Source organism: Callithrix jacchus, chromosome 2, assembly GCF_049354715.1.
Source record: "Callithrix jacchus isolate 240 chromosome 2, calJac240_pri, whole genome shotgun sequence".
Taxonomy (NCBI): Eukaryota; Metazoa; Chordata; class Mammalia; order Primates; family Cebidae; genus Callithrix; species Callithrix jacchus.
The window spans coordinates 120,262,554-120,287,718 of NC_133503.1; the positions used below are offsets into that span (position 1 = coordinate 120,262,554).

General features: G+C 36.6%; 1 protein-coding gene across 2 annotated transcripts in view; it reads right to left on the reverse strand.

Annotated features, from left to right (window-relative positions):
* POLR3G (RNA polymerase III subunit G) overlaps positions 1-25,165 on the reverse strand; it is a 39,242-nt gene that overhangs the window by 10,823 nt on the left and 3,254 nt on the right. The window contains exons 2-6 of one of the 2 annotated variants that reach the window (XM_008991808.5): positions 16,909-17,068; positions 14,796-14,925; positions 6,989-7,045; positions 5,345-5,395; positions 1,334-1,413 (exon numbers count right to left, since the gene is read on the reverse strand). In XM_008991808.5, coding sequence (XP_008990056.1) covers positions 1,334-1,413; positions 5,345-5,395; positions 6,989-7,045; positions 14,796-14,925; positions 16,909-17,025 — 435 coding nt within the window. In that variant the 5' untranslated portion in view covers positions 17,026-17,068. Of the gene's footprint in view, positions 1-1,333; positions 1,417-5,344; positions 5,396-6,988; positions 7,046-14,795; positions 14,926-16,908; positions 17,069-25,165 lie in introns of both variants that reach the window. The other variant, XM_008991807.5, reaches the window with a different exon arrangement.

A 25,165-nucleotide genomic window follows, 5' to 3' on the forward strand; every position in this document is an offset into this window, starting at 1 on the left:
ACTCATAAGTGTGTGTAGTTAATAGGAAATTGCAGTGCTATATCTATTTAGCTCTGTGCAGGGTACACACTATATCTAAAAAATCATGCTATTTCATAATTAAGAATATAGTCATTTACACCAGTTATGCAAAAGTACTTTTTAAATACAGTATTAATTCAGTGCCACATAGGAACTAGTAAGCCTATATTTCTATTATTGCCCCCTCAAATATCTTTAAAAAATAACCACATCTTTATTTCCACCACATAGATCTAAATCACTCATAAAATAGGTTAAAAATAGCAGATTTATACAACTTTTTAATAAAAACTGATCTCAAAGCCACATACATGGTCTCATTGCTTCATTCCTTTTGAATTAAGCTACTGGTTTCAGCTCACCTATGACTAGTCTCCATTTTCTCTCTCCTGTTGATATTTAACCATCTAACCTTATTACTTTACAGATTTAAGAATAAAATGAATAATATAATGTAAAGCCACTGAAAACAGTTCAATTATGGACAGAGAGTTCTTATGGTTTAAATATTATACAGCCTTACAGCCACCATACGGAGCCTCCTGTTATGCAGAAATGAGAAGCCTCAGATATTAGCTTACCACTAATTATTCACACGTTAATCATGAGATTTGAATGTATGTCACTCCCTCTCCATTCACGAATGTTCTATTATAATAAAAACTTGGAATTGTTTTTGCTGAAAAAGATGAACAATAAGAGAGTCATCTGGAAACAACTCTACTAAACCCACTGGATTTCTTGATTTAAATTTCCAGTTTACCAGTATGTGTCCTGAAAAAGGTGTTTACATGTAGAGAATAAGGAAACACAATTTGTTACAGGGAGAAACCACACCCAGAGGCTCCAGATCAATCTTCCTTACAGCACATATCATTTTAGCAAGTCTTCTCCAGGAAGCTTTAAGAATAGCCAGAAGCTGAGTTCGATCAATACAAGCTGCCTAGAACTGCAACCCCATCATTCCACCACAGTTAAACTGGACAGTTATCACTGCTCCTGCACAGCACTCTGGCTTATTTTTCATGTTGTCTCTAGCTCAAGTACTGGTCAAAAAATAAAATGAAAACATGAATTTTCACCACAACTGGCTAAGTAGCTGTGCCAACTTAGCCAGGCAAGTAACTAATGAAGGACATGACAGAACCTCATCTCATAGCCCGCAAAGTTCAAACTTTCCCAGTTACTTCTGGGCTCACTTCTGCCAAATTAAAAAGTGAGAGAATGCTGAAAAGTTGAAACAAGAAAGCAAAAGGAAGTAGAATCTTCTGCATTTTTTCAGTTCACTTTTATAGTAAGAAGAAAACCTTACCTCAATTTTTTTCAAAACATCTGCAGTATTAGTGAGTGAAGTGCCTTTGCCTGCGTCTTTTGCCTTTTTGGGTTTGGGGCCTGCTGAAGTAAAACTACCAGTTAACACATTTTTCTGCAAATGCAACTGTGTGTTATATCTCCTTGCCTTTGCTTATGCTGTCCAGCCTCGTGCTATTGTATCCTAGGCAGTCACATAGTTTTCAGAGTAAATTAATTTTCTCAAAGAATAAACAAATCATACCTCACCAATTTTCCAATGATGAGGAATAAATGATCATCAATAGGGACTTTTTTTTAAGACTGAAGTCAGGTGTATTTTTAACTAGTACTAAAAATTGGTATTGGCAATTAATATAGTTAGGGCCAAACTGCTAAAATGTTACCTCAGATGGAAGTAGCATGAGTACAGTGAAAGGCTCCGGCAAATCCACCTGCACTGGCTTCTCCTTCACTGTAAGTGTACTTCATTTTAACCAGAGGAATCTTACCAGGTGTGCAAAATAAAAAGGAAGTGCAGGATAAATATTCATTTGCCGATGGTGAAAGAGATGACAGTACAACACAGAACTATCTTTGGAATAAAGATTAAAATAGTTAAACTGAACATATTCATCATATGAACCTGAAAACTCAAAAGCATATAAGTGAAATAAAATGTAATGGCTTTGGGCTACATAACTTCTTTTTTACTCCTATTAAAATTTTGCATTTTGAGACTATTCTGAAAGTGCAGGTTCTAGAGAAGTATTTCACATATAAATTCTGCCAGTCAGTTACCAAAGCAACATGACAGGCTACAGAATTATCCCATTGTAGTCAGAAAGTATTACAGTTCTTTCCAAACTCAAACCGAACACCTAGAAATCACTTTGTAAGAGGAAAATGTGGCTCAGAAAGATGTAATTTTGATAAAGATTAACATTTAACCTACAGAAAAAAATGTTTAGATTGTGGTAGATGACCTATAACTGACGGAATTACAATGCACTGTGCTATACTGAATTGCCCCTCAGTGAATTACTGAGCTCAGAGCTCCCAAACATATGTATTAGTGAGGTTTCTCAAACAAAAGTAATAGTTAGATTTAATGATTGGTAACTTTCTCTGACCCCCTTGAGGGCAAAGATTGCTTAATAAAAACTGTAACACGTAAAATACAGTATCACATATAAACAAGAACTCAATAAATACTGATGCCAAAAAAACATTAGCTAATAATGTATTCTACTCATGAAGTCTTTTTCTAAGAACTTGTTAAAAAATTATTTAATTTTAAAACATATACCTTTGTTAAAGGGATACTAGAGAATATGGCCAGGTAAGTAAACTTATTTTTTTTTTTCCATCTTTGGCCAAGTATCTGCATATATTTGAATAGTTTCTGTTAACATGTGGCAGTAGCTGGTTCTTCAAGAAACAACTGTTTTCATCCTTTGACTCTATTGTTATTGTTTACTTCCATGTAAATCAATGGAGGGCATCTTAACAAAAAGGAGAATACAAACTTATGGAAACAAGACACAAAAATTACACAGTATGTAACAAAACATACTAGAGCAAAATAAAAAAGAAAGTTTTGTTGTTGCTTTGTTTATTAACAAATGGAAATCCTGATACATCGGGAGCTTTTACTAATGCTTAATGTGGGTATGAAATCCCAGGGATGACATATTTGAAAACATTAACTCTTCCAAAATGAATACATTCTTTTCAGGTTTAAAGTCAACTATAGATTTGTGAACCCCTAGGGCATGACCAGTATCATTCACGCACATGTATTTTCTTATGAAAGTAATGTATTTCCTCAATAAAAACCAAGGGTATAAAAGAAGATAAATTGTCGTATCTCAAAATATTTGCATTCAAGCTAAAGGCTGTTATATATTATATCTTTAAAATAAAATAAAAATACTTCTGCCTTAAATACATATGTGCAAAAAATGTAAATGTACATCTAATATGTGCATTTTATTATTTGTCAATTGTACCTCAATAAAGGGTTAAATAGGGGAGTGGGAATTCCTTCTCTTCTCTTTGTTGATAACCCCACTGTTCTTAACCTCTCTGGATACCTTCTTTTTCCACTCTTCATTCTTCATAGCAAAATTGTAAAAAGACTCATCTATGCTAGCTGTCTCCATTTCCTAAGATCCATTTACCGGTTAAGCCATTCCAATCGGGATTCTATCTTCTAGAATCTTCCAAAAAGCTCTCACTGACGTCACCAATAACAGAGATGTTAAAGATGAGTGAACATTTTCCAATCTTCCTCCCATTTGACCTCTTAGCAAAACTGTCTAACATCTTTTAAAACTGTTGACGACCTTCCGAAATATCAGATTAGCTTGTGTTACTCTGCTCTCCTGGTTCTCCTCCATCCTCTTTCTTTCCAGTTCCTTTCTTTGCCATTCAATCTCCTCTACCAGCACATTAAATGTTGGCATTCTTCTAAGCTAAGGATTAGGCCTTCCTTTCTTCTAATTACCTAATTCTGCCCTAGGCCATCTCATCCTTTCTCTTGGTCTCAATGATCATATCTCTGATAATGACTACAATCTCCATTATGAAGTCCATTCCCATATATCCAACAATATATTTAGCATTTATATTTGTATATTTTAAAGGATCCAGAAGTAACACCTTTGAACTGAACATCTGATTTTTCTCTCACAAACCTGGTATTTCCCTACTTTCTCTCTCGTAACTGTGTCTCAGTAAACTCCTACTCCTTCAATCTCAATTCGATTCCATTTCCTCAAAGAATACTTCCCAATAAGGACAGTGTGTTTTTATTTAATGATTTTACCCTATTTGACTGCAAGCTCCATGACGACAAGGATTATTCCCACTTTGCTCAGTTTTATTCCTGTCAGCACAATGTCTAGCAATAATAGGTAACTATTTACTGAATGGAATTACTAAAGGAAAACGAACTGTAAACATTCACTTTGGCATTCTTCTATACAGCATAATGCTCTACTTTATTGGTTTCCCAATTTTAAAATGTTAATAATTTATAATGTAGCCAGTACAATAAAAAATCTGCAGTTATGCAAATGAAAAGGTCTACAACAATTGAAAAGTCTTTCTTAGCATATCCACAGTTCCACAGCTAAAGGACAATCCTATGTAAATAAATGCAGGAACAGAAAACCAAATATTGCATGCTCTCACTTATAAGTGGGAGCTAAACACTAAGCACACATGAACATAAATATGGGAACAACAGACAAAGTGGACCACTAAAGTTGGGAGGGGAGGAGGGGGTAGTGTGGGTTAACAAACTACCTATTAGGTAGTAAGTACACTCACTACCTGGGTGTTAGATACCAATTTAACAAACCTGCACATGTACCCCCTGTATCTAAAATGTATCTAAACACATGTAAAATCAAATGAATAAAATGAATACTGAAATTTTAAAAAATATATAAAATTTAAAAATAAGACACACACAAAGAAAAAGTGACAGCTAAGAAAATAATAATAATAATAATAATAATAATAAACACCCAAAAGATAAACAACAAAAAACAAGCTTTAGCAAAATATATATGCCAGGGACAGAGAGAAAGAGAGTCAGGGTCTTAGAAAGAGTGTTTGGGTCTTGCTCTGTATTCTAGGCTTAAGAGCAGTGGTGCAATCTTGGCTTACTGCAGCCTCCACCTCTTGGGCTCAAGTGATCCTCCCACCTTAGCCTCCCATGTAGCTGGGACTACAGGTACATGCCACCACACTTGGATAATTTTTTTTTTTTTTTAACTTTTTGTAGAGACAAGTTCTCACTATGTTGCCCAGGCTGGTCTTAAATTCCTGGGCTCAAGCAATCCTCCCACCTCAGCCTCCCAAACTGCTGGGATTACAGGCATGAGCCTTCCTGTCTGGCTCAAAATACTTTAAGAAAAGCATTAAGAACAGTAAGTATAACTTTGGGTTGATAAGTCCACATTAACAGAATGTAAGAAATAACCTTTTCCTACCTGAATTACTATTATATTAGTCAATGTACCTTTTTTACATTTATTTCTTGGCATCATCTCTCTTGGAAGTCTTCTCCAATCTGTACATAAAAAAAAATATTAAAAAATTGCAATTTCCTCTAGGAATTAGTGGCATTGGACATAACTATTTGAAGGAAACAACGGTTATCCAGGCAATGACAATAAAGTGCCTTGGAATCTGACTGTACAAATTTAGCCTGAAATATAACAAAACAAAATCGAAATATAACAGACAATGATATGTATTTTCCTATAAAGAAAAAAGTTTATCAAAATAGCTCTGAAATAGTGCTATAAAATTTTTTGGGAAGAAAATCTTAAAGGTAATTATTTGTGGGTGTTGGAATTACAACAAATTTTAAGTATTATTTATATTGATTTATTTGACTACTTTGTATTTTGTAAGTTTTCTATAGTTTATATATTATGTACTAGATATATTTCTTATGCAACAAATTTTTTTCCAAAGTATGTACCACAATCCCAACACATGCAAAATGAAATAAGCAATTCTAATATCTGAAAACTTTAAAATTAAAAATATAAATAGCTGTCAAATATAAATGTCCTCAAATAAATTTTCCTTGCATTATCTAAATAATTCCTCTAATGTGTCAGCTTCTTTTAATTTTTAGGCATATAGTTAAGCAGAAAATTGAAGCAACAGAAAAATTGGTATAAAAATACTACCTGCTAATAAGAAAATTTCAGTGCATTTTTACAAAACATTTAAATCTCAAGTCATTTTACCTAAACTAATAAATTTTGCTTTGAATATAGTTTAGTTTTTGTAAACTACTCATTTTAGATCCTGATGGAATATGTGAAGAGAAACATTTGAGGGATGAATACTAATGAAATGGAAGAAATGAGAGACCTAAGTTGTTTCCAGGGTGCCCAAACTTATCCACATTGAAAAGATAGTACTATAATCTGTAAAAATGATAATGCTGTTAATGTCATTTATGTTTTTACATAAGGGCAGATTCCATAAAAGATCAAGGACAGAGACATAAAAAGAATGTGAATTAAAATGAGAAGACCTGGGTTCTAACAGTATTGGCCATGTGTCCTGACAGGTCACTTTATTTCTATGGCAACTGTTTTTATTTGCAAAATGAATGAGTGGGATGAGGGCTCCTTTACAGCCCCTTCTAAGTTGTCTATACCCAAGGTAAAGCTTCTTTTTAGATATAGTTATTTTGAAAAAGAAACCTAACAAGTAAAAATAGTCTATGCCTGCTGATAAGAAAGGAAGATCCATGAGCTTGGCTTAAAATATCTTTAAAATTAGATTTTTGCTTTCTCTTCAAATGCTCTAAAATTGCTCAGGAGCATAGTATTTGTGCTTTTTGACATTTCAAACTAAAATTGTGATTGTGGCTAATAAAATTAGAAAATCAAAAGGGTTTGTTTGCCGTGTCCTTTTATGAAAAATATATTTTAAGAACTTCCACAAAAGCACTTCAATCTTCCTTGTTTTAGCATAAAAGTATTTTCACCTTAGTTTCCAAGAGAATTATATTACTAATTAATCACAATAAAAGAACCAGACTCAATTTTCTTTTTGTAAAAATAGAAAACTTATCCTTAAAAAAAAAATATGAGACAGGCTTTAAAAACTGTTTTCATACTGTGTGTTTTGTAGTTACCTGGTATCCATTCTTCCTTGTACACCTTCATATATCTTTTACTATACCTTTCAATATCTAGGGGGAAAAAAGAATAAAGAGCTCATTAGGAAAATCAAAAGTAACCCTGAACTTATGCCATTCCTTTAAGATAACTGAAAACAAGAGACAACATTTTTTATTTCACATACAGGGAGTTTCCTACATTTGGACATAAGAGAATGGGAAAAAGGGTAGGAGTAGGCAAGGTTGGACTTGGCGAGGGGTTACTGATCTGAGGGATAAATGAGCAAGCTGCAAGTCTTCCATGCCAACTGCTGAAAACTCTGCAGGGACCCTCTGAGTTTGCCAAAACCATTAAAGCCACAATTGTGGCTCTTGGTTCAGACTTGTCCACCTCATCACAAGAACACCCCTCAGGAGGGCACAAACTATTTCCCAGCAGCACAAGTTGGAAAGCAACACTATTACACAAAACCTGAAGCCATGTTCATCATAAAAAGCAGTTCAGCAGTTAGGCATGAAAAAGGGAAGATAATACTAAAGATGAATAGATGTAAAGTCAAGGACCAAATATGTACTGATTTTTCTTCTATGTCAAGAATATGCTTCCAAATAATATAATCATGTATAGAGAAAGATAACTAAAATAAGCATTAGATAAGAGACCAAGAGATCAGGTTTTCTAGATATTTTAACTGCTTGACATCAGGTCAAACGTTTTAACTAATCTCGTCAAGTTTTTCATCTGTAAAATGAAGTCAGCATAAATGAGAGATTCCTAGCATTTGTAACACAATGACTTCGTTTTTTTTAGAAATTTTCCAAAACAGATTCCCTATTTTAAATAATTTTAACCCTCAGTATACCAGAAAAAAAAGTTTACCCTTTTTTCTCTCGGTACAATAGAACATTTTTTTATATTTTAAAGTTAATTTCAAAGAATGAAATACAGAGAATAAAAAAGATAACAGATAAAAGAGTAAAGAAGTATTAAAAAACAATTATTGGAACCCAATTAAAAAAGGGTAAAGAATCTGAATAGACATTTCTCTAAAGAAGATACAAAAATGGACAAAAAGCATGAAAAGATATCCAACATCATTAATCATAACAGAAATTTAAATCAAAACCACTATGAGATACGGTGTTACAACCACTAGGATGGCTAGAATTTTAAAAAAATGTTGTTAAGGATATGGAGAAATTGGAACCCTTATACATTATTGATGGGAATGTAAAATGGTACAGCCACTTTAGAAAACAGTTTGACAGTTCCTCAAAATGTTAAATATAGTTACCATATGATCCTATGTATATCTCCAATAGAAATGCAAACATATGTTCACACAAAACATGTACATGAATGTTCATGACAGCATAATTTATGTTAGCCCAAAAGTGAACTGATCTAAATGCCCATCAAATGATGAGTGGATAAACAAAATGTGGCATATCCATACAGTGGAATATAATTCAGCCAGAAAAAGGAATGAAGCACTCATATGTACTAAGCCATTGATGAACCTTGAAAACATTATGGCAAATGAAAGAAGCCAGTCTAAAAAAGACACATATTACATGATTCCACGTACATGACATGGACAGAACAGATAAATCTCTAGAGACAGAAAGCAGATTGCTGGCGCCATGGGTTGTCAGGAGGGAAGAATAGGGAGTGACTACGAAAGGGTACAGAATTTCTTTTCTGGATGATGAAAAGCTTCTAAAAAATTAGACAGTGGCTGGACGGAGTGGCTCACACCTATAATCCCAGCTCTTTGAGAGGCCAGGGTGGGTAGATTACTTGAGGTCAGGAGTTCAAGAGCAGCCAGGCCAACATGGTGAAACCCCATCTCTACTAAAAATACAAAAAAATTAGCCAGGTGTGGTGTGTTTGTAATTCCAGATACTCGGGAGGCTGAGGCAAGAGAATCACTTGAATCCAGGAGGAGGCTGCAGTAAGCTGAGATCATGCCACTGCACTCCAGCCTGAGTGACAGAGCAAGACCCTGTCTCAAAAAAAAAAAAAAAAAAAATTAAATAGCAGAGTTGATTGCACAATTCTGTGACTATATTAAAAGTCATTGAATTGTACACTATAAAAAGTAGATTTTACATATGTGGATTATGTCTCAGTAAAACCCTTACTTAAAAATCAGTAATGCTGGGAGCGATGGCTCACGCCTGTAATCCCAGCACTTTGGGAGGCCGAGGCAGGTGGACCATGAGGTCAAGAGATCGAGATAATCCTAGCCAACATGGTGAAACCCTGTCTCTACTAAAAATACAAAAATTAGCTGGGCATGGTGGCATGTACCTAGCTATGTACGGAGTCCCAGCTACCTGGGAGGCTGAGGCAGAAGAATTGCTTGAATCCACGAGGCGGAGGTTGCAGTGAGCCAAGATTGCACCACTGTGCTCCAGCTGGGCAACAGAGCAAGACTCAAGCTCAGAAAAAAAAAAAAAAAAAAAAATCAGTAAAACTAGGCCCAACACAGTGGCTCAAGATGTAATCCCAGCACTCTGGGAGGCCGAGGCAGGTGGATCCCTTGAATTCAGGAGTTCGAGACCAGCCTGAACAACATGATGAAACCCCATCTCTACAAAAAATATAAAAATTAGCCGGGCATGGTGGCTCATGCCAGTGGTTCCAGCTACTTGGGAAGATATGGCAGGTGGGAGGATCGCTTGAGCCTGGGAGGTGGAGGCTGCTTACTGCTGAGATTACGCCACTGCATTTCAGCCTGGTTAACAAAATGATATCCTGTCTCAAACGAAAATAAATAAAGCTATTAGAGACTTTACTAAGTAATTAAGCATAGCAAATTCAAATTTATATTCCATGTTTTAGTGGTTTTGAAGGAAAATTTAACCAAAACGGGCAAAGTCATTTGAATGCACTTTTCTGTGCATCAACTGCCACACACAAATCCAGAATATATGCCTTCTGTACATCCTGATCCCCAATTCCAAACACATCTTTAATAGGTTCTAACTTATAATTTCTTTTGGTTCTTTTTCTCATACGTGTATCATCTGCATTTCTAGTAGATTAGTTTATCACTACCTCCAATTCTTCTCGTACTTACATAACCAAAATGCAATACTTTAAAAACTTTGATTTCTCATATTTCATTGAAGATGGTCCAGTGATCTTTACTCTACACTTGCAAAATATTTTCATTAAATTTATAATTACCAATTAATACGATCAGTCCAAAAAATGATTTCATGTCTGTACAATCAACTTCTTTTTCAGCATTTGTCAGTTACAAACATCAAATTAATTTTGGTGCACAAATATCATAAAACAAAACAAAAATGATCACCTCATTTTAGCAAACACGATGATCCAGGTTTTTGTTATAAAGTATTACATGATGAGGTCTTTTTCAAAGATTAACTATACAAGGCCACCATAATTCCTTTTTAATTCTTAGAGATAGTGTTTACTCATTGATTCTTGAATTTGAAAAAATTCATTGAAGACACTAAAGACTCATAGTCTGAGATTTTGCTTATAAAATCAATTTCATCATCATCATTAGCATCCAGAGAGCTATTTATCTCTTTGAATTCATCTTCCGGTTCGTCTAAGAATTGTGGAATGTCTCTTTCTGTCAATTTTGGACATTATGAGCAGAAAATTAAAAATTTTTGAATTTTTCAATTGTATTCAATTAAAACAGAGCAACTACAAATATGAAGGTCTCTGCACACTTTATATCTTCTTAAAAAAAAGATGTAATACTTTGGACAAGCATTAGAAACTTGTCCAAAGGAAAGGAACAGGAAAACTATATAATATAATAGTGATGTTTTATTTCAACTGCACAATTTCATCATTCTCCTATTTTTTGTATTTATTCTTTTCTTCAGCATAGTGGGAAATATCTGATGAATGATGATGAGATAATATCTATGATGATGAAGTAGCAAGGTAGTTCAAGATAGAGAAAAAATAAGATCACTCAGATTCCATAATTATCTTAGATATATAAAAGGGTCCAGGCCGGGCGAGGTGGCTCAAGCCTGTAATCCCAGCACTTTGGGAGGCCGAGGCAGGTGGATCATGAGGTCAAGAGAACGAGACCATCCTGGTCAACATGGTGAAACCCCGTCTCTACTAAAAATATAAAAAATAAGCTGGGCATGGTGGCGCGTGCCTGTAATCCCAGCTACTCAGGAGGCTGAGGCAGGAGAATTGCCTGAACCCAGGAGGCGGAGGTTGCAGTGAGCCGAGATCGCGCCATTGCACTCCTGCCTGGGTAACAAGAGTGAAACTCCGCCTCAAAAAAAAAGGGTCCAAGGGGCTGATAATGGCACGCTAAGATAAAACGAGTTTTCTTTTTTAAGTAAATTTCTGCTTGTTCTTTAGAAAATCTCTATGCAAGAATAAAAGTTATGAGTATCAATCATACAAACAATAGGAACTGCTCCAAAAAAAAAAAAAAAAAAAAAACCTCAAAAATTTATATTGAGTCTCATGGACACTGATGGTATAACAAGAATTAGGAAGCCAAATTCCATTTACTCAGTAACAGACCTGTGGACATATTTAAGTAAATGTATAATTTCCATCTAGCTTTAAGTTCTGAAAATGGCTTATTACACCATTACCACTATCAGAATCATGTTCTTACCTCAAAGGACCCAGTGGTTCAGGACCTGAGCTGGGAACCACTAGACCAGATGATCTCTACATCCTCTTACAGCTACAGTTATTTATTTAACAAAGGAAAAACACCAGTGAACTAAAATAATGTTCACTGGTGTTTTTCCTTTGTTAAATAAATAACAAATTTCAATGCAAAGAAAATACTAATCATTTCTAAAATTCTACCTGAAAACACTAAAAACAAACTTTGAAGACATCACAACATGAAATAAGTTCATTCCATGCCCTAGGTTCTTCAGGACTGATCTCAATGCCCTGAGTCAGCAGTCACTTGACTATCAGGAAGTCTTGAGATCTCCTACCCTATTTGTTTGTCCTGATGTCTAGTTATGTAGTGCTTTACAGTAGTCGGTAAGTCTCTCTTTCCTAAAGCACACAGGTGGCAAGTGATGCACCTGGCAAAACTGCAGTCATGCAACATCTCTATCCAGAATATAGTTCTCTCGGACACTTGGGTAGTTCTGTTGAGTCTGGCCAATTCTGCTTCACTCATAGCATGGTTATTATATACATTTATGCATGCACATATATACATATTTAAACCTATATATGCACTTATAAATGTATGTATTTTATAGAAAAACCTTTATTTTTAACATGAGCTCATTTTTTAAACACACAATATTAAGAAAAAGACTTAGGCTGGGTGTGGTGGCTCATGCCTGTAACTCCACCACTTTGGGAGGCCAAGACAGGAGGATCACTTGAAGCCAGGAATTCGAGAGCAGTATGACCAAAAAGTGAGACCCCCATCTACAAAAAATAAAAAAATAAAAAATTAGCTGGCCATGGTGGTGTGAGTCTGTAGTCCTAGCTACTCAAGAGGCTGAGGTGTGAGGATCACTTGAGCCCAGGAGTTTGGAAGCTGCAGTGAGCTATGATTGTGCCACTGCACTCCAGCCTGAGTGACAAAACGAGACCTCATTTCTAAAATGAAAAATAAAACAATTAAAAAAAGGCAGAAGTAAACATGAAGATCTCAGGGAGAATGTGCTTGTATCAGCTTGGAAATTTCATACAAGAATTTTCTCCTGAAAGAAATAAAAGCAAAAAAACCCTTACATTTTTTAAATACTTTATTGCATAGTTATCAAAGATAAAAGGGCTCCCTTAATCCATGTACGAGCCAACCACTCCCACAGATCAACAACAAAATTATGTTTTTAATATCCCTGTCTAAAAGGCTCATAAATGCTTTAATGATTTGATATACTTTTTTTTTTTTTGAGACAGTCTCCCTTGTAGTCCTGTGATGTGATCTCAGCTCACTGCAACCTCTACCTCTCAGGTTCAAGTGATTCTCCTGCCTCAGCTTCCTGATTAGCTGGGACTACAGCACATGCCACCACGCCTGGCTAATTTTTGCATTTTTAATAAAGGCAGGGCTTCCCCATGTTGGCCAGGCTGGTCTCGAACTTCTGACCTCAGGTGATCTGCCCACCTCGGCCTCCTAGTGTGCTCAGATTATAAGAGTGAGCCACCACACCTGGCCTGATTTGATGTACTTTTAAATTAGACGTGTTTCAATAACGACCACATTCAGTTAAGTAAATCTGTGCCATAGAGAAATGATCAATTTTAAAAGGACTAAAGTGTACCTTGCATTAGTATTTTTTCTTATAAGAGTGAATATTGATTCGTTCATTTGGTCTTTTTAAAATCTTTAAAATGAGAAGTTTTATTTTGGAACTCAAACAGATGAAGGCATACAACATAATCATGAAAGTTAAAAATTTCAGTATTAGGCTGGGTGCAGTGGCTCATATCTGTAATCCCAGCACTCTGGGCGGCTGAAGTGGGCAGACCACTTGAGGTCAGAAGTTCGAGACCCGCCTGGCCAACATGGTGAAATGTTGTCTCTACTAAAAATACAAAAATTAGCTAGGCGTGGTACTTCGCATCTGTAATCCCAGCTACTTGGGAACCTGAGACATGAGAATCAATTGAACCCAGGAGGCGGAGGTTGCAGTGAGCCGAGATTGCACCACTGCACTCCAGCCTGAGCTACAAGAGTGAGACTCCAATTTCAAAAAAAAAAAAAAAAAAAAAATTAAGTATTTTTGAGATAAAATATCTCTTATCGAACCATTATAAAACTTCAAGCAGCTGTGTTTTGAGAATTAAATGAACTTATCTAAAGTGCTTCCTATATTTATAAGCACATGCTAAGATTATTACATAAGGCTTCATTATTTAGACTCAGCCAATTCAAATTATTCTAGAGAGGGGAAAAATGGAATGTACTTTTAATACTAATGGAATTATATGATGCTATGTGAATTTCTCATGTTTTAATGATGGTGTTTCGCGAACTCAATGATGATATCAGTCTCTCTAATTTCAACAATCAAGGGCAGAAAGTAAAAAATCAATATAGTACTGCTGTGCTAAATAGCTACTCAGGAATGGCTTCCTTTCCTGTAAAACCACTTCCCATTTCTAGTCTGAGACTGTCAAGCACTCTCCAAATATAATTTTTCTTTTCTGCCTTAAGTATCACCAATGAATACATATTTTAATTCATAATATATATATTAAAAAATCAAGGCTTAAAAATGTTTTAACCTAAATATTAGATAATCAGAGACATGCATAAAGGTTTGTATAATGATAATAATCACAACATTTTATATATAAGCAAAAAACTGGAAATAATCTTTAAAAAGCAGAAAATTAGTTCAGTTAATAATATTATATCCACAGAGTAGACTACCAGAGTCATTAAAAGTCATATTTCCCACAAATAAGAAGGATATGTAAAAATGCTAATATACTACTGAGTGAAAAAAGGAAGATACAAAGTAATACGAAACCAGTTTTATAAAGAGAATATACATGCAGAAGAAAAAATCTGGAATATAATAAATATTAATAGTGGTTCTCTAGACATAAGCATGGGTAATTTTTACTTTTTAAAATTTTCCTGTTTTTCATAATTTTCATTTAACATATAAAATTACTGTGAATTTCTAAAAATATCAAAAAATTTAAAGTATGTTTTCTGTTAAATCAACATAAATGTGTTTTTTCAAAGTACTTAATTTTTTATTGAGTTGAATCAATCATTAAATGATTCTATATCTTGTGCTTAAACACTGTTTCATCTGCACACATTAAACCATATAATCAAAGACTTCAATATGGTACCTTGTCTTTCTTCAGGTGTTTCAATAAAATAAGACATTCTTTTCATTGTTTCTCTCAACTCCTGTTTCAAAGCCAGCATATATTCTTCACCTTCTCCCATTTTCAGTGGCACGGGTTTATAATCTGTAACCTGTTTAAATTAAGAGATAAAGGTTTTTAAAAAATAAATTATGTATTTTAATATCTTTTATCTGTATTACAGAAAACAGCAGTTTTCTTGAAATAGTATGTTTTACAGGCACTAAGTTTTACAATCAACTTAAAAGATGAACTTCTGTAGTCTATTTAACCTGTTAACCCATTTCCTACTTTGCTCTTATCTTAGAGATAAGAAAGATGCCTATTTTCCTATTGGCCCTGAAACTACACCCAATAACCACTTTGCCATACAGTCTGTTGACCTATGTGATTCTCTATTTTAAAAATTAGAGTACCAAAAAGAAAAAAAGAAAGAAAAAAAAATTAAGGTACCCAAATGAGAGCAGACGCTTTAGATTCTTATTAACCTCAACTAGTGATGGTGTTACTGGGGGAAAAAAAAGCAGCAGTTTTTATTTAGTAAGTGGTTAATGTGACTAGGATGTACTCAATATTCAACACCCATTATTTCATTGAAAGGACTACCAATATTTCTCCGTTTGCAGTGAAGAAATCGAGAAGTGAACAATTTGTAAGCCCATATAATGAATAAATTGCAAAGACAGAGTTTGAAGCTGCATTTCAAGTTTTAAAAATTATACACACATATACATACATGCAAATATGCATTTGTATGTATGTATATATTTACACAAATATATTCATTAACAAGTGGGTCTCTAGTGTACACAGTAAAGACATTTCTAGTCTCAGAGGATAAAGATAGAATGCATTTTCAAAATTTGATTAGGAATGTATTCATTCATGCTATAACTACTTATTGAGTACCTAACATGGTTAGACTTTAGAAGATACCATGATAAGCAAGTCAAAGTCCCTGCCTACAGGGAACTTACATTCTAGGAGAGAAACACACAACAAATTAGTAAACAAATGAGGTGATATACAATTTCACTTAGTGATAAATAACATAAAAATAAATGCAGGTGGGTAAAGGAAGTGACTACTAAGAGCATGGAGGATGGAGGTGGAATCTACACAGGGTACATGGCCGCTAGGGGAAGTCACATTTGAGTAGATTGGGATAAAATCAGGGAGCCATCCATTTGAAGATAAGAGATGGTTCCAGCGGGGAACCAGGAGGGGCAAAGGCCTGAGGGCACAAGGAGACGAGCTTAGCTGGGGAATGAGAAGGACAGTGGTAGGAAAAAAGTCAGAGAGACATCAGAACAGAGAGATCAGGCAGAGCCTTTTATCGAGTAGTAAGGAATTTTAATTTTATTCCAGGTATAAAGAAATACTATGTACTAACGTCCCCACTGTTTAGAAGTAATCTCACACATGAAAAAGAGCTTGTTTTAAAGATCACTGTAAAGTGACATTATGCAAATACCTGAGGTATTTGTCTTTGTTTTTATGTTGTGCTAAATATCAAAAAGGTAAAATATCAAGAGCAAAATGCAGAAATTCCTTGTGTGAGACAGGTAGATCCCTGGATACATTTTAAACTAAATATAAAGTGAAACATAACACGTTATGCAAATTATGCTTCCAGCATACTCGCTAAATTTTAAAACAACACTAAGCAAAAAAAGTTCAGTGGGAAAAAAAGTCAAGTGGTATACTAAAGAGCAAAATTAAATTCTATAGATACAAGACGAGAAGAAAATCATTAAGTGAAGTCATGATAGAGTGGGAACTGAGAACCATTATAAAACCTAATGGCTTTTTAAACTATTATTTTGACATTGGAATAGATCAATAACACCAACAGAAGTTGTAAGAATTGAAAACTAATCTTTATTGGTTCACATATATTCATGGAAAGATGTATACAGTTTTGTTTTCTATATTTTAAGAAAGCAGATCATAGAAATATTTAAATTAAAGGTAAGTGAAACACACTCTTATACTTGAGAATACATAATGATGATATCAAGTCCTATATGGAATTTTAATATTCTCTGAAAAATAAAAAAACACACTATGAGAATTCAACTGTTCATATACTTACAGGAAATAGTGGGGGTGGTTTCAACACTACATCAGGTAACTTTTCACCTTTGCTAAATCCAACAGCTTCAATATTAAAGGTATAAGCAGCACGTCCTCTTCCTTTATTCCCAGCCATCAGAACTAGTTATACCAGATGAGTGGGCAAATTCTGAAAGGCACTATTAATGATTAAGATTTATTGGATCACATATAAAAGGAAATCAACTGTTTAAAGCAAAATATAAAACTGCACCCCTTAATTAGCATAGCTGATTCAAAATACTTTTGGAAAGCAAAACATGTAGAGAAATAAAAACATGTAGAGAACTTCAACTATCTGTTGAAGTTCTCACACTCATCCACCTTTGGACAGGTAAGGTGATGATGGCTTCAACTCCCTAACGTACTACTGCTCCATCCAGTCCAGGCAATTCACCCACCCCTCTGTGGTTTGACAATAGGATCTCAGATGTAATGTATATAAAAAGTGGACACAAGAAAAGACTGGGCTGAAGAAGAGAAGAAATCTTTATTTTTTTCATATCAACTTAAAAACTATCTTTAGTCATATATACTTAAAAACTTTAAATGATGTATCTTAGCATGTGAGTGTTAGGAAGTATCCCTGAGATCTAGTCTAATACCCCCCTTTTAGAAAAGGGAATGGGATGGCCGGGCGTGGTGGCTCATGCCTGTAATCCCAGAACTTTGGGAGGCCGAGGTGGGCGGATCACCTGAGGTTGGGAGTTCAAGATCTGCCTGACCAACAACCAACATGGAGAAACCCCATCTCTACTAAAAATACAAAAAAAATTAGCTGGGTGTGGTGGCACATGCCTGTAATCCAAGCTACTGGGGAGGCTGAGGCAAAAGAATCACTTAAACCCAGGAGGCGGAGGTTGCGGTGAGCTGAGATCGTGCCATTGCACTCCAGCCTGGGCAACAAGAGCAAAACTCTGCCTCAAAAAACAAATAAACAAACAAACAAACAAAAAAACAAAAAAACAAGAAAAGGGAATGGGATCAATCAGACTAGAAAGAGATCTGTCCTAGAAAAAAAAAATCAGAGAAAAACAGCTGAAATCACTAAAGTTATGATAAATCTGTATTCTTCAATTTTGGGGACAGTAGTGATATCACATATGCAAGTTGTATTGAACTTTTGAATCCTCTGATTATACTATGAGAACTGAGCTGGCAATGTATAAACAGGGATCCCCATGCCAGAATTCTTTCAATAGAAGTCTCCATTCAACTACAGAGATGATTATAATGCACATTCTTTACATCTCTTTCCCCGCTGGTAATACTGAGCCTCATTTAACCCTGTGAACACAGGAGAGCAATGATATGTCCTCCAGACCACTTGGAGGAAGTCAGAGGAGTGGCTTTGGTTTTGGCCCCATCAGCTCAGTCTCATTTCTGAATCTACTCACTTGCCCTCCTTTCAAAATTATGCAAGCCACAATACTTCACACAGCTGCTCTACTCTTCACCAGAGTTTCTTGCTTGGTCATTAATGTTACCCATGTTAGTCTGTCACACCAATGGTGAAGGAACACCTCCTAAAACCAACAAAGTGCTACTTCTATCAATTTTACTGTCTACAATTTGAATATATGCAATACTTTGGGCCAAAAAGCTGAAAACTCCCAGCTCACTTTATCACAGGGCTATACTACAAAGCAAGCAGCCCTCAGTTCTCAACCCTGGCTGCCATTAGAATCGCTTGGGTAGCTTAAAAAACTACAGCAATGGTTCTCAAAGAGGGCTGTCTGTAGCAGCATCACTCAGAACTTGGTAGAAATGCAAACTGTGGGCTCCACCACAGACCTAAAGAAAACAGAAATTGTGGATGGGCCCAGCATTGGTGTTTCAACAAGCCTTCCAGGTAATCTTAGGCAGCTAAGTTTTGTGAATCACTGAACTGAACCAATTGATCCAGATCTCTTGGGGTGAGGATTGGGCAAGAGTCAATTTTAGAAGCTTCCCAGGTGATTCTAATACACAGCAAATGTTAAGAGTATTGGGAGAACTGTTTTGGTGGAAGCCTTAGCTACTGAGGAGTAGTTGAGTTAAAATACACATGCAGAATCAAGGACTTCATAGGTGCTGTCTTTGAGGTTTAAAATTACACAAATTAGCTTTAGCAACCTAAAAAAGTTTACCTTAAAGGTGAGATAACTGTAACTGCTATAAATCTAAGTAACACTCAGGATGTGGCAGTTCAAGTTTTAATTCATTTGCAAGGAATAGCATTAACAAGGCATTTCACTTTTAGATAGCCAATTTAATTTTTTAATTTTTAATTTTTTTTTTTTTTTTGAGACAAAGTCTTGCTCCGTCACCCTGGCTGGAGTGCAGTGGCAGGATCTTGACTCCTGCCTCAGCCTTCAAAGAAGCTAGGATTACAGGTGTGCAATGCCATGCCTGGCTTATTTTTATATATTTTTTTAGTAGAAACAGGGTTTCACCATGTTGGCCAGGTTGGTCTCCAACTCCTGACCTCAAGTGATTGCACACCTTGGTCCCAAACTGCTAGGATTATAGGTGTGAGCCACTGCGCCCAGCCAATGACACCCTGCCAATGATGGCCAATTTTAATGTCCTTCTACATTTAAGGCCCAGGAAGCAAATCATATATTTAACATCTTTCTGTAATGAAACACTGTTTCCTGCTTTCTCTGAATTACTCAAGTAGAATGGATGACATTTGATTTGATATAATGGCTATGATACTGAGAACATTTTCAGATATGATTTTGTAACTGCCCAAGGGGTTCACCATGCCTACTGTCTGGACAGAGCTGATTTATCAAGACAGGAAAATTGCAATATAGAAAAATGTAATTCACACAGAGCTGGCTATGCAGGAGACTGGAGTTTTATTATTCCTTAAATCAGTCTCTCCCAAAACTCAGAGATCAGAGATTTTTTTTTTCCTTTTTGAGACGGAGTTTCACTCTTGTCCCCCAGGCCAGAGTGCAATGGTGCAATCTCGGTTCATGTAACCTATGCTTCCTGGGTTCAAGAGATTCTCCTACCTTAGCCTCCCAAGTAGTTGAGAATACAGGCATGCGCCACCACACCCAGCTAATTTTGTATTTGTAGTAAAGATGGGGCTTCTCCATGTTGGTCAGGCTGGTCTCAAATTCCCAACCTCAGGTGATCTGCCTGCCTCGGCCTCCCAAAGTGCTGGGATTACAGGAGTGAGCCAACCTGCCTGAGTCGAGATCAGAGATTTTCTGGAGATCAGAGATTTTAAGGATAAATTGGTGAGTAGGGGGCCAGTGAATCAGAAGTACAGATTGACTGGTTCAGGGATGAAATCATAGGAAGTTTCTTAGTCCCACAAAGGCAGTCTAGTCCCCAGGCAAGGAGGAGGTTTGTTTCGGGAAAATCTGTTATAGTCTTTATTTTAAACTATAAACAAAGTTCCTCCCAAAGTTAGTTCAGCTTATGCCCTGGAATGAACCAGAACAGCTTAAGGGTTAGAAGCAAGATGGAGTCACAGTTAGGTTAGATCTCTTTAAGTGCCATAATTTTCTCAGTTATGATTTTTGCAAAGGTGGTTTCAATCCCTCCCTTCAGGTTTCATAGTTTTACATTATTCGTTTTGTAAATGTATCCTTGCAGGCCTGAAAGTTTTCCTTCATAACTGCCTGAACACTAAAAGTTGATTTGTCACCTTTAACGTTGCCATTTTAAACCACAATTCTATGCCTTTTTAAAAAAAAACTAATACTTACATTCACAAAAGTCGGTGTATAAATACATTTTTCTTTTGAGACAGAGTCTCGCTCTGTCACCCAGGCTGAAGTACAGTGGCACGATCTCGACTCACTGCAACCTCCGCCTCCTGGGATCTGATTCTCCTGCCTCAGTTTTCTGAGTAGCTGAAATTACAGGCACATGCCACCATGCCCAGCTAATTTTTTTGTATTTTTAGTAGAGACAGGATTTCATCATGTTGGCCAGGATGGTCTCAAACATCTGACCTTGTGATCTGCCCGCCTCAGCCTCCCAAAGTGCTGTGATTACAGGCATGAGCCACTGTGCCCAGCCTAAAAAGTCAGTATACTAAATCCCAATATACCCACTACTCAGCTTCAAAATTGTCAGTATACAACTAATCATACTTTATACTTTTTCTACTCCCATGCTTTAGATTATTTTAAACTCTTCAGTATGTATCTTCTCTGGGAGTTAAGGGCTTTAAAAAAATCACAATAACATTGCATCTAAAATTTTAACAATAACTCTATATCATCATCTTATATAGACTTAATACATTTCTTCAGTTATCACATAAATGTTTTTATAGTTAATTTGTTCAAATAAAGATATAAAAAATATACGACATTTAACTTTCTTATAAACTATAATAGTTTTTCCTAGGTCAGTGCTCTGTACAATGCTTTCTAAACTTTAGGTACAAGAGAATTACCTAGGAATCTTGTTAAAATGCAATTTTGAAACAGTTGGCCACAGACATGGCCTGAGAATCTGCATTTTTATCCAAGGTCTCAGGAGACATCAACACTGCTGGTTTGTAAACCATACTTTGAAAGTAGCAAAGCTATACAATTTCCCATATTTTGGATTTGACTGATTTATACCTGAGATGTGGCTTAACATATTCCTCTATTCACTGTGTTTATTTCCAATAAACAGGTAAACTGGAGGCCTAGATTTGGGTTTGATCTTTTTTTTTTTCCAAGAATACTTAAAAGGGATACTCTGTCTTTCCTTCTGCATCACATCAAGATGAACATAAAGTCTCCGTCTTAGTATTGATCAGGTTGGTCATGGGTTCAGGTGTTGGTCTATTTCATTATGTATAAAGTATCCACCAGTTTTCACCTCACGATTTTAGCAGTCATTGATGATCACTACCTAGCATTTTTCCATTATGAGTTGCAAAACTGGAATTCTACCAGGGATCAATTTCCCTTATCTATTATTTAGTTACCTTGAAATGAAGTTCATACAGGAACTGTATTTCTTTTAATAGGCAAGCTTATTCCATCTGTCCACACTAAAAATGCAGGAAAAAATCCAAATGGACTTGTTTCAATTGCTAAGTCACTAACACATATACTGAGCCTAGAGAAAGCAGGTCTCCCAAGTATGAAAACTGCTGAGAACCAGGGGTCACACCCTTCACTCTAAGAAACAATTGCCAAGAGCCCACCAGGCCTACGCAAAACTATTGAGCTGCACTCCAGTCCAGGATTTGCCACTACTTAAAGATTTTTAAAAATTCCAGGTAAAGTTTACCAGACTTTCCTGATCATGAGGATTAACTGGAGGACCTGCTAAACACAGAGTTGCAGCCATTCTTCAAGCCCTCAAACCTACAATACCAGAATCTTTGGAGGTGGGCCCTGGAAAAGTCTGGAAAACTTACCCTAAAAAAAAAAGACCAGTTAGCATTGCTTCATAGAATAGCTCTTGAAAAATAACAAACTCTACTCACTCTAAATTTCCATTTTTATTAAGCAATCTTTGGGTGTATGAATTACTATCATTAGTGAATGTACCACCCTTGCCAGAAAAACTTCCTAGCTTTTGACACATTTAATAATTATGTGGCATTCCAGCCTACAAACCCTTCTTTTTTAGTTTTCATGAATCCACCCCTCTGTACACAGAGGAGCTGGTAAATTCACTTTCTTCTGCAGAGCTCAGATAGAATCCCTGGATCCTGGTAAATATATCATGAAAGAAACGGCCTACAAGTGAGACTGCAGGTGAGTCAAGCACTGCCTTATTTCTTTTTCACTATATTTTTGAATAAATGATTTTTACTGCTTTCTATATTTCCTCATTCTCCAAATCTTTCTCTACTTCATATGGCCCAATTTCAGTTAGCCAGTCATTCAACCAATACTAAGCATTCCAGATACTGTGCTAGGAGTCAGAGAGCAGAGATCAATCGTCTTCCTTCTCAATGTCACTTTCTTTGCAATTTCTCTACCATAATCCAGCTCAGTCCTTTTTCACCTATCTTCTGATTAACTTCAAACTTTGTGGTATCCCTTGTTCTTCCTGTTTAATTTATTGATCCACATTACTCATCCGAAAGCACTGTTTTGATTATGCTATTCTCCTCGTCTTCCCTATTGGCTAATTGAATTAAATCCAAGCTCCCTATTTACTCAGAGCCCTTTTAAGATGGTTGCACCCTATCCTCCTGACTCACTAATCTATAATCATGTCTTGACACAACCTCTCTTTCCACTGCAACTTACTCCCTCTGCCTCCCTGACCTGCTACATCCCTTCTCTTGGTAAAAGCCAGTTTAAGTCTGTCAGCAACCACAACAGTCACGTCATCCCACTGCTCTTGGAAAGATCCCCTGTTAAAACACATAGATTTTTTTAAAAATTCAGGCAATACAGTTGCCACACTCATCAATTTTCAGAGAAATAGAGAGAATGCCCCTTTTGGGAAATGGGACTTTTCCAAAAAGAATACGCTTCATCTATGTTTTTTGTTTGTTGGTTCTTCCTCCTCCTCCTGCCCCACCATGCAGTCTCACTGTGTCGCCCAGGCTGGAGTGCACTGGCAACATCTCCGCTCACTGCAACCTCTGCCTCCTGGATTCAAGCAATTCTCCTGCATCAGCGTCCAGAGTAGCTGGGATTAGAGGTACCCATCACCAAGCCTGGATAATTTTTAGATTTTTAGTAGAAATGGGGTTTCACCAGGCTGGTCTCGAACTCCTGACCTTAGGTGATATGCCCAACACAGCCTCCCAAAGTGCTGGGATTACAGGCATGAGCCACTGTGCCCAGCTGTTTGTTGGTTCTTTGACTATGTTAAGCAGAGATTTTATCCCCCCTAATGTCTAGCCTTCTATATAGCAATAGCTCCACAATTAATGTCAAGCTTACCCTATTTATTTATTTATGCACTGCGATTTGATGAGCAAATCTTCCCACAGAAATACAATTCAGTTAGCCCATTATTAAGGCTTTCCCCCCTTTCTTTGAGCAGGACCCAGGGGTGCACACTGGAATCACTGGGAGAGGTTTCAAAGAAAAGAAAACCCAGGCTTCACCCCAGAACAATAAAATCAGAAGCTCTGCAGGTACCATTTAAGCATCAGGACTTTTTAAAGCATTCCAGGAGATTATAATGTGCAACCCAAATTAAGAACGACTGCATTTTTATTAGAGACAGGCTTTCCTCATGTTGGCCAGGATGGTCTCAATCTCTTGACCCCGTGATTCACCCACCACAGGTTCCCAAAGTGCTGGGATTACAGGCTTAGCTGGGCATAGTGGCGGGCGGGCGCCTGTAGTCCCAGCTACTCCGGAGGCTGAGGCAGGAGAATTGCTTGAACCCGGGAGGCGCAGGTTGCAGTGAGCAGAGATCGCACCACTGCACTCCAGCCTGGCCACGGTGAGACTCCATCTCAAGAAAAAAAAGAACTACCACAGATTAAACCAGTTTCATAGAAGAGGAAAGTGAGGCCCTACGTGGTTACTTGATTACCTATTTACATAAAGCTAATTCCTAAGAAAGGCAGGACTGCTTTAAGGCCTCAGAAAACTTGTCCACTGTTCTTTCATTTGCATTACACTTCAGGAAGCATAAGTCTAGGCTAGTTAGGAGACTTTTTTAACCCCAGGGAGATCTTTATTCAGTGAAGTGATTAATAACTGCAAAACAGAATTAAAAATGTGAAGACAGCAGCACTGTCCCTTCCATTTCAGGATGTCTCCTGAAAATTCCTATTCAGAATTGTTCTGAGAGGTTTGAAAATGGGGGTAGTTTAAGCATCCAAGAGCTGAAATACAAAAGCCCATTTTGATCAGCAACAAAAACAATCTCCTAGCAGGCATTACGCTAATCCTTGAAATTCCTCCTAGTTCTAACATTTTATGAGTTATGATGTAACTTAAATGTCTTGTCCACCATGTCTTACACAGTTCCTTCTACACATTGAGGCAGGAAAACAGGGTCTGGAGGCAGGGACTGAGGGACTCTTTCTGGGTCCACAGGGGTGGGGTTTCAAAAGCAGGAGTTTCCCGGCTCCACCCCTCCATCCGAGTAAAGTTCTTTGTCTAGGTTTCCCACCCATGGGCTAGGTGAATCCAGGTGGGCTTCTTTGTTCAAAAGGCGGAGGGGGTGCTCTTGTGGACCAAGCAGCCAATCCGGTACCAGAGTCAAAGATCAATCACTCCAGAGGAAGTTTAAAACTCCTCTCATTGGATCGAACAAGAATGATAAGGGAATAGCTCCAGGGTTAAAACTCCGCTACTCCT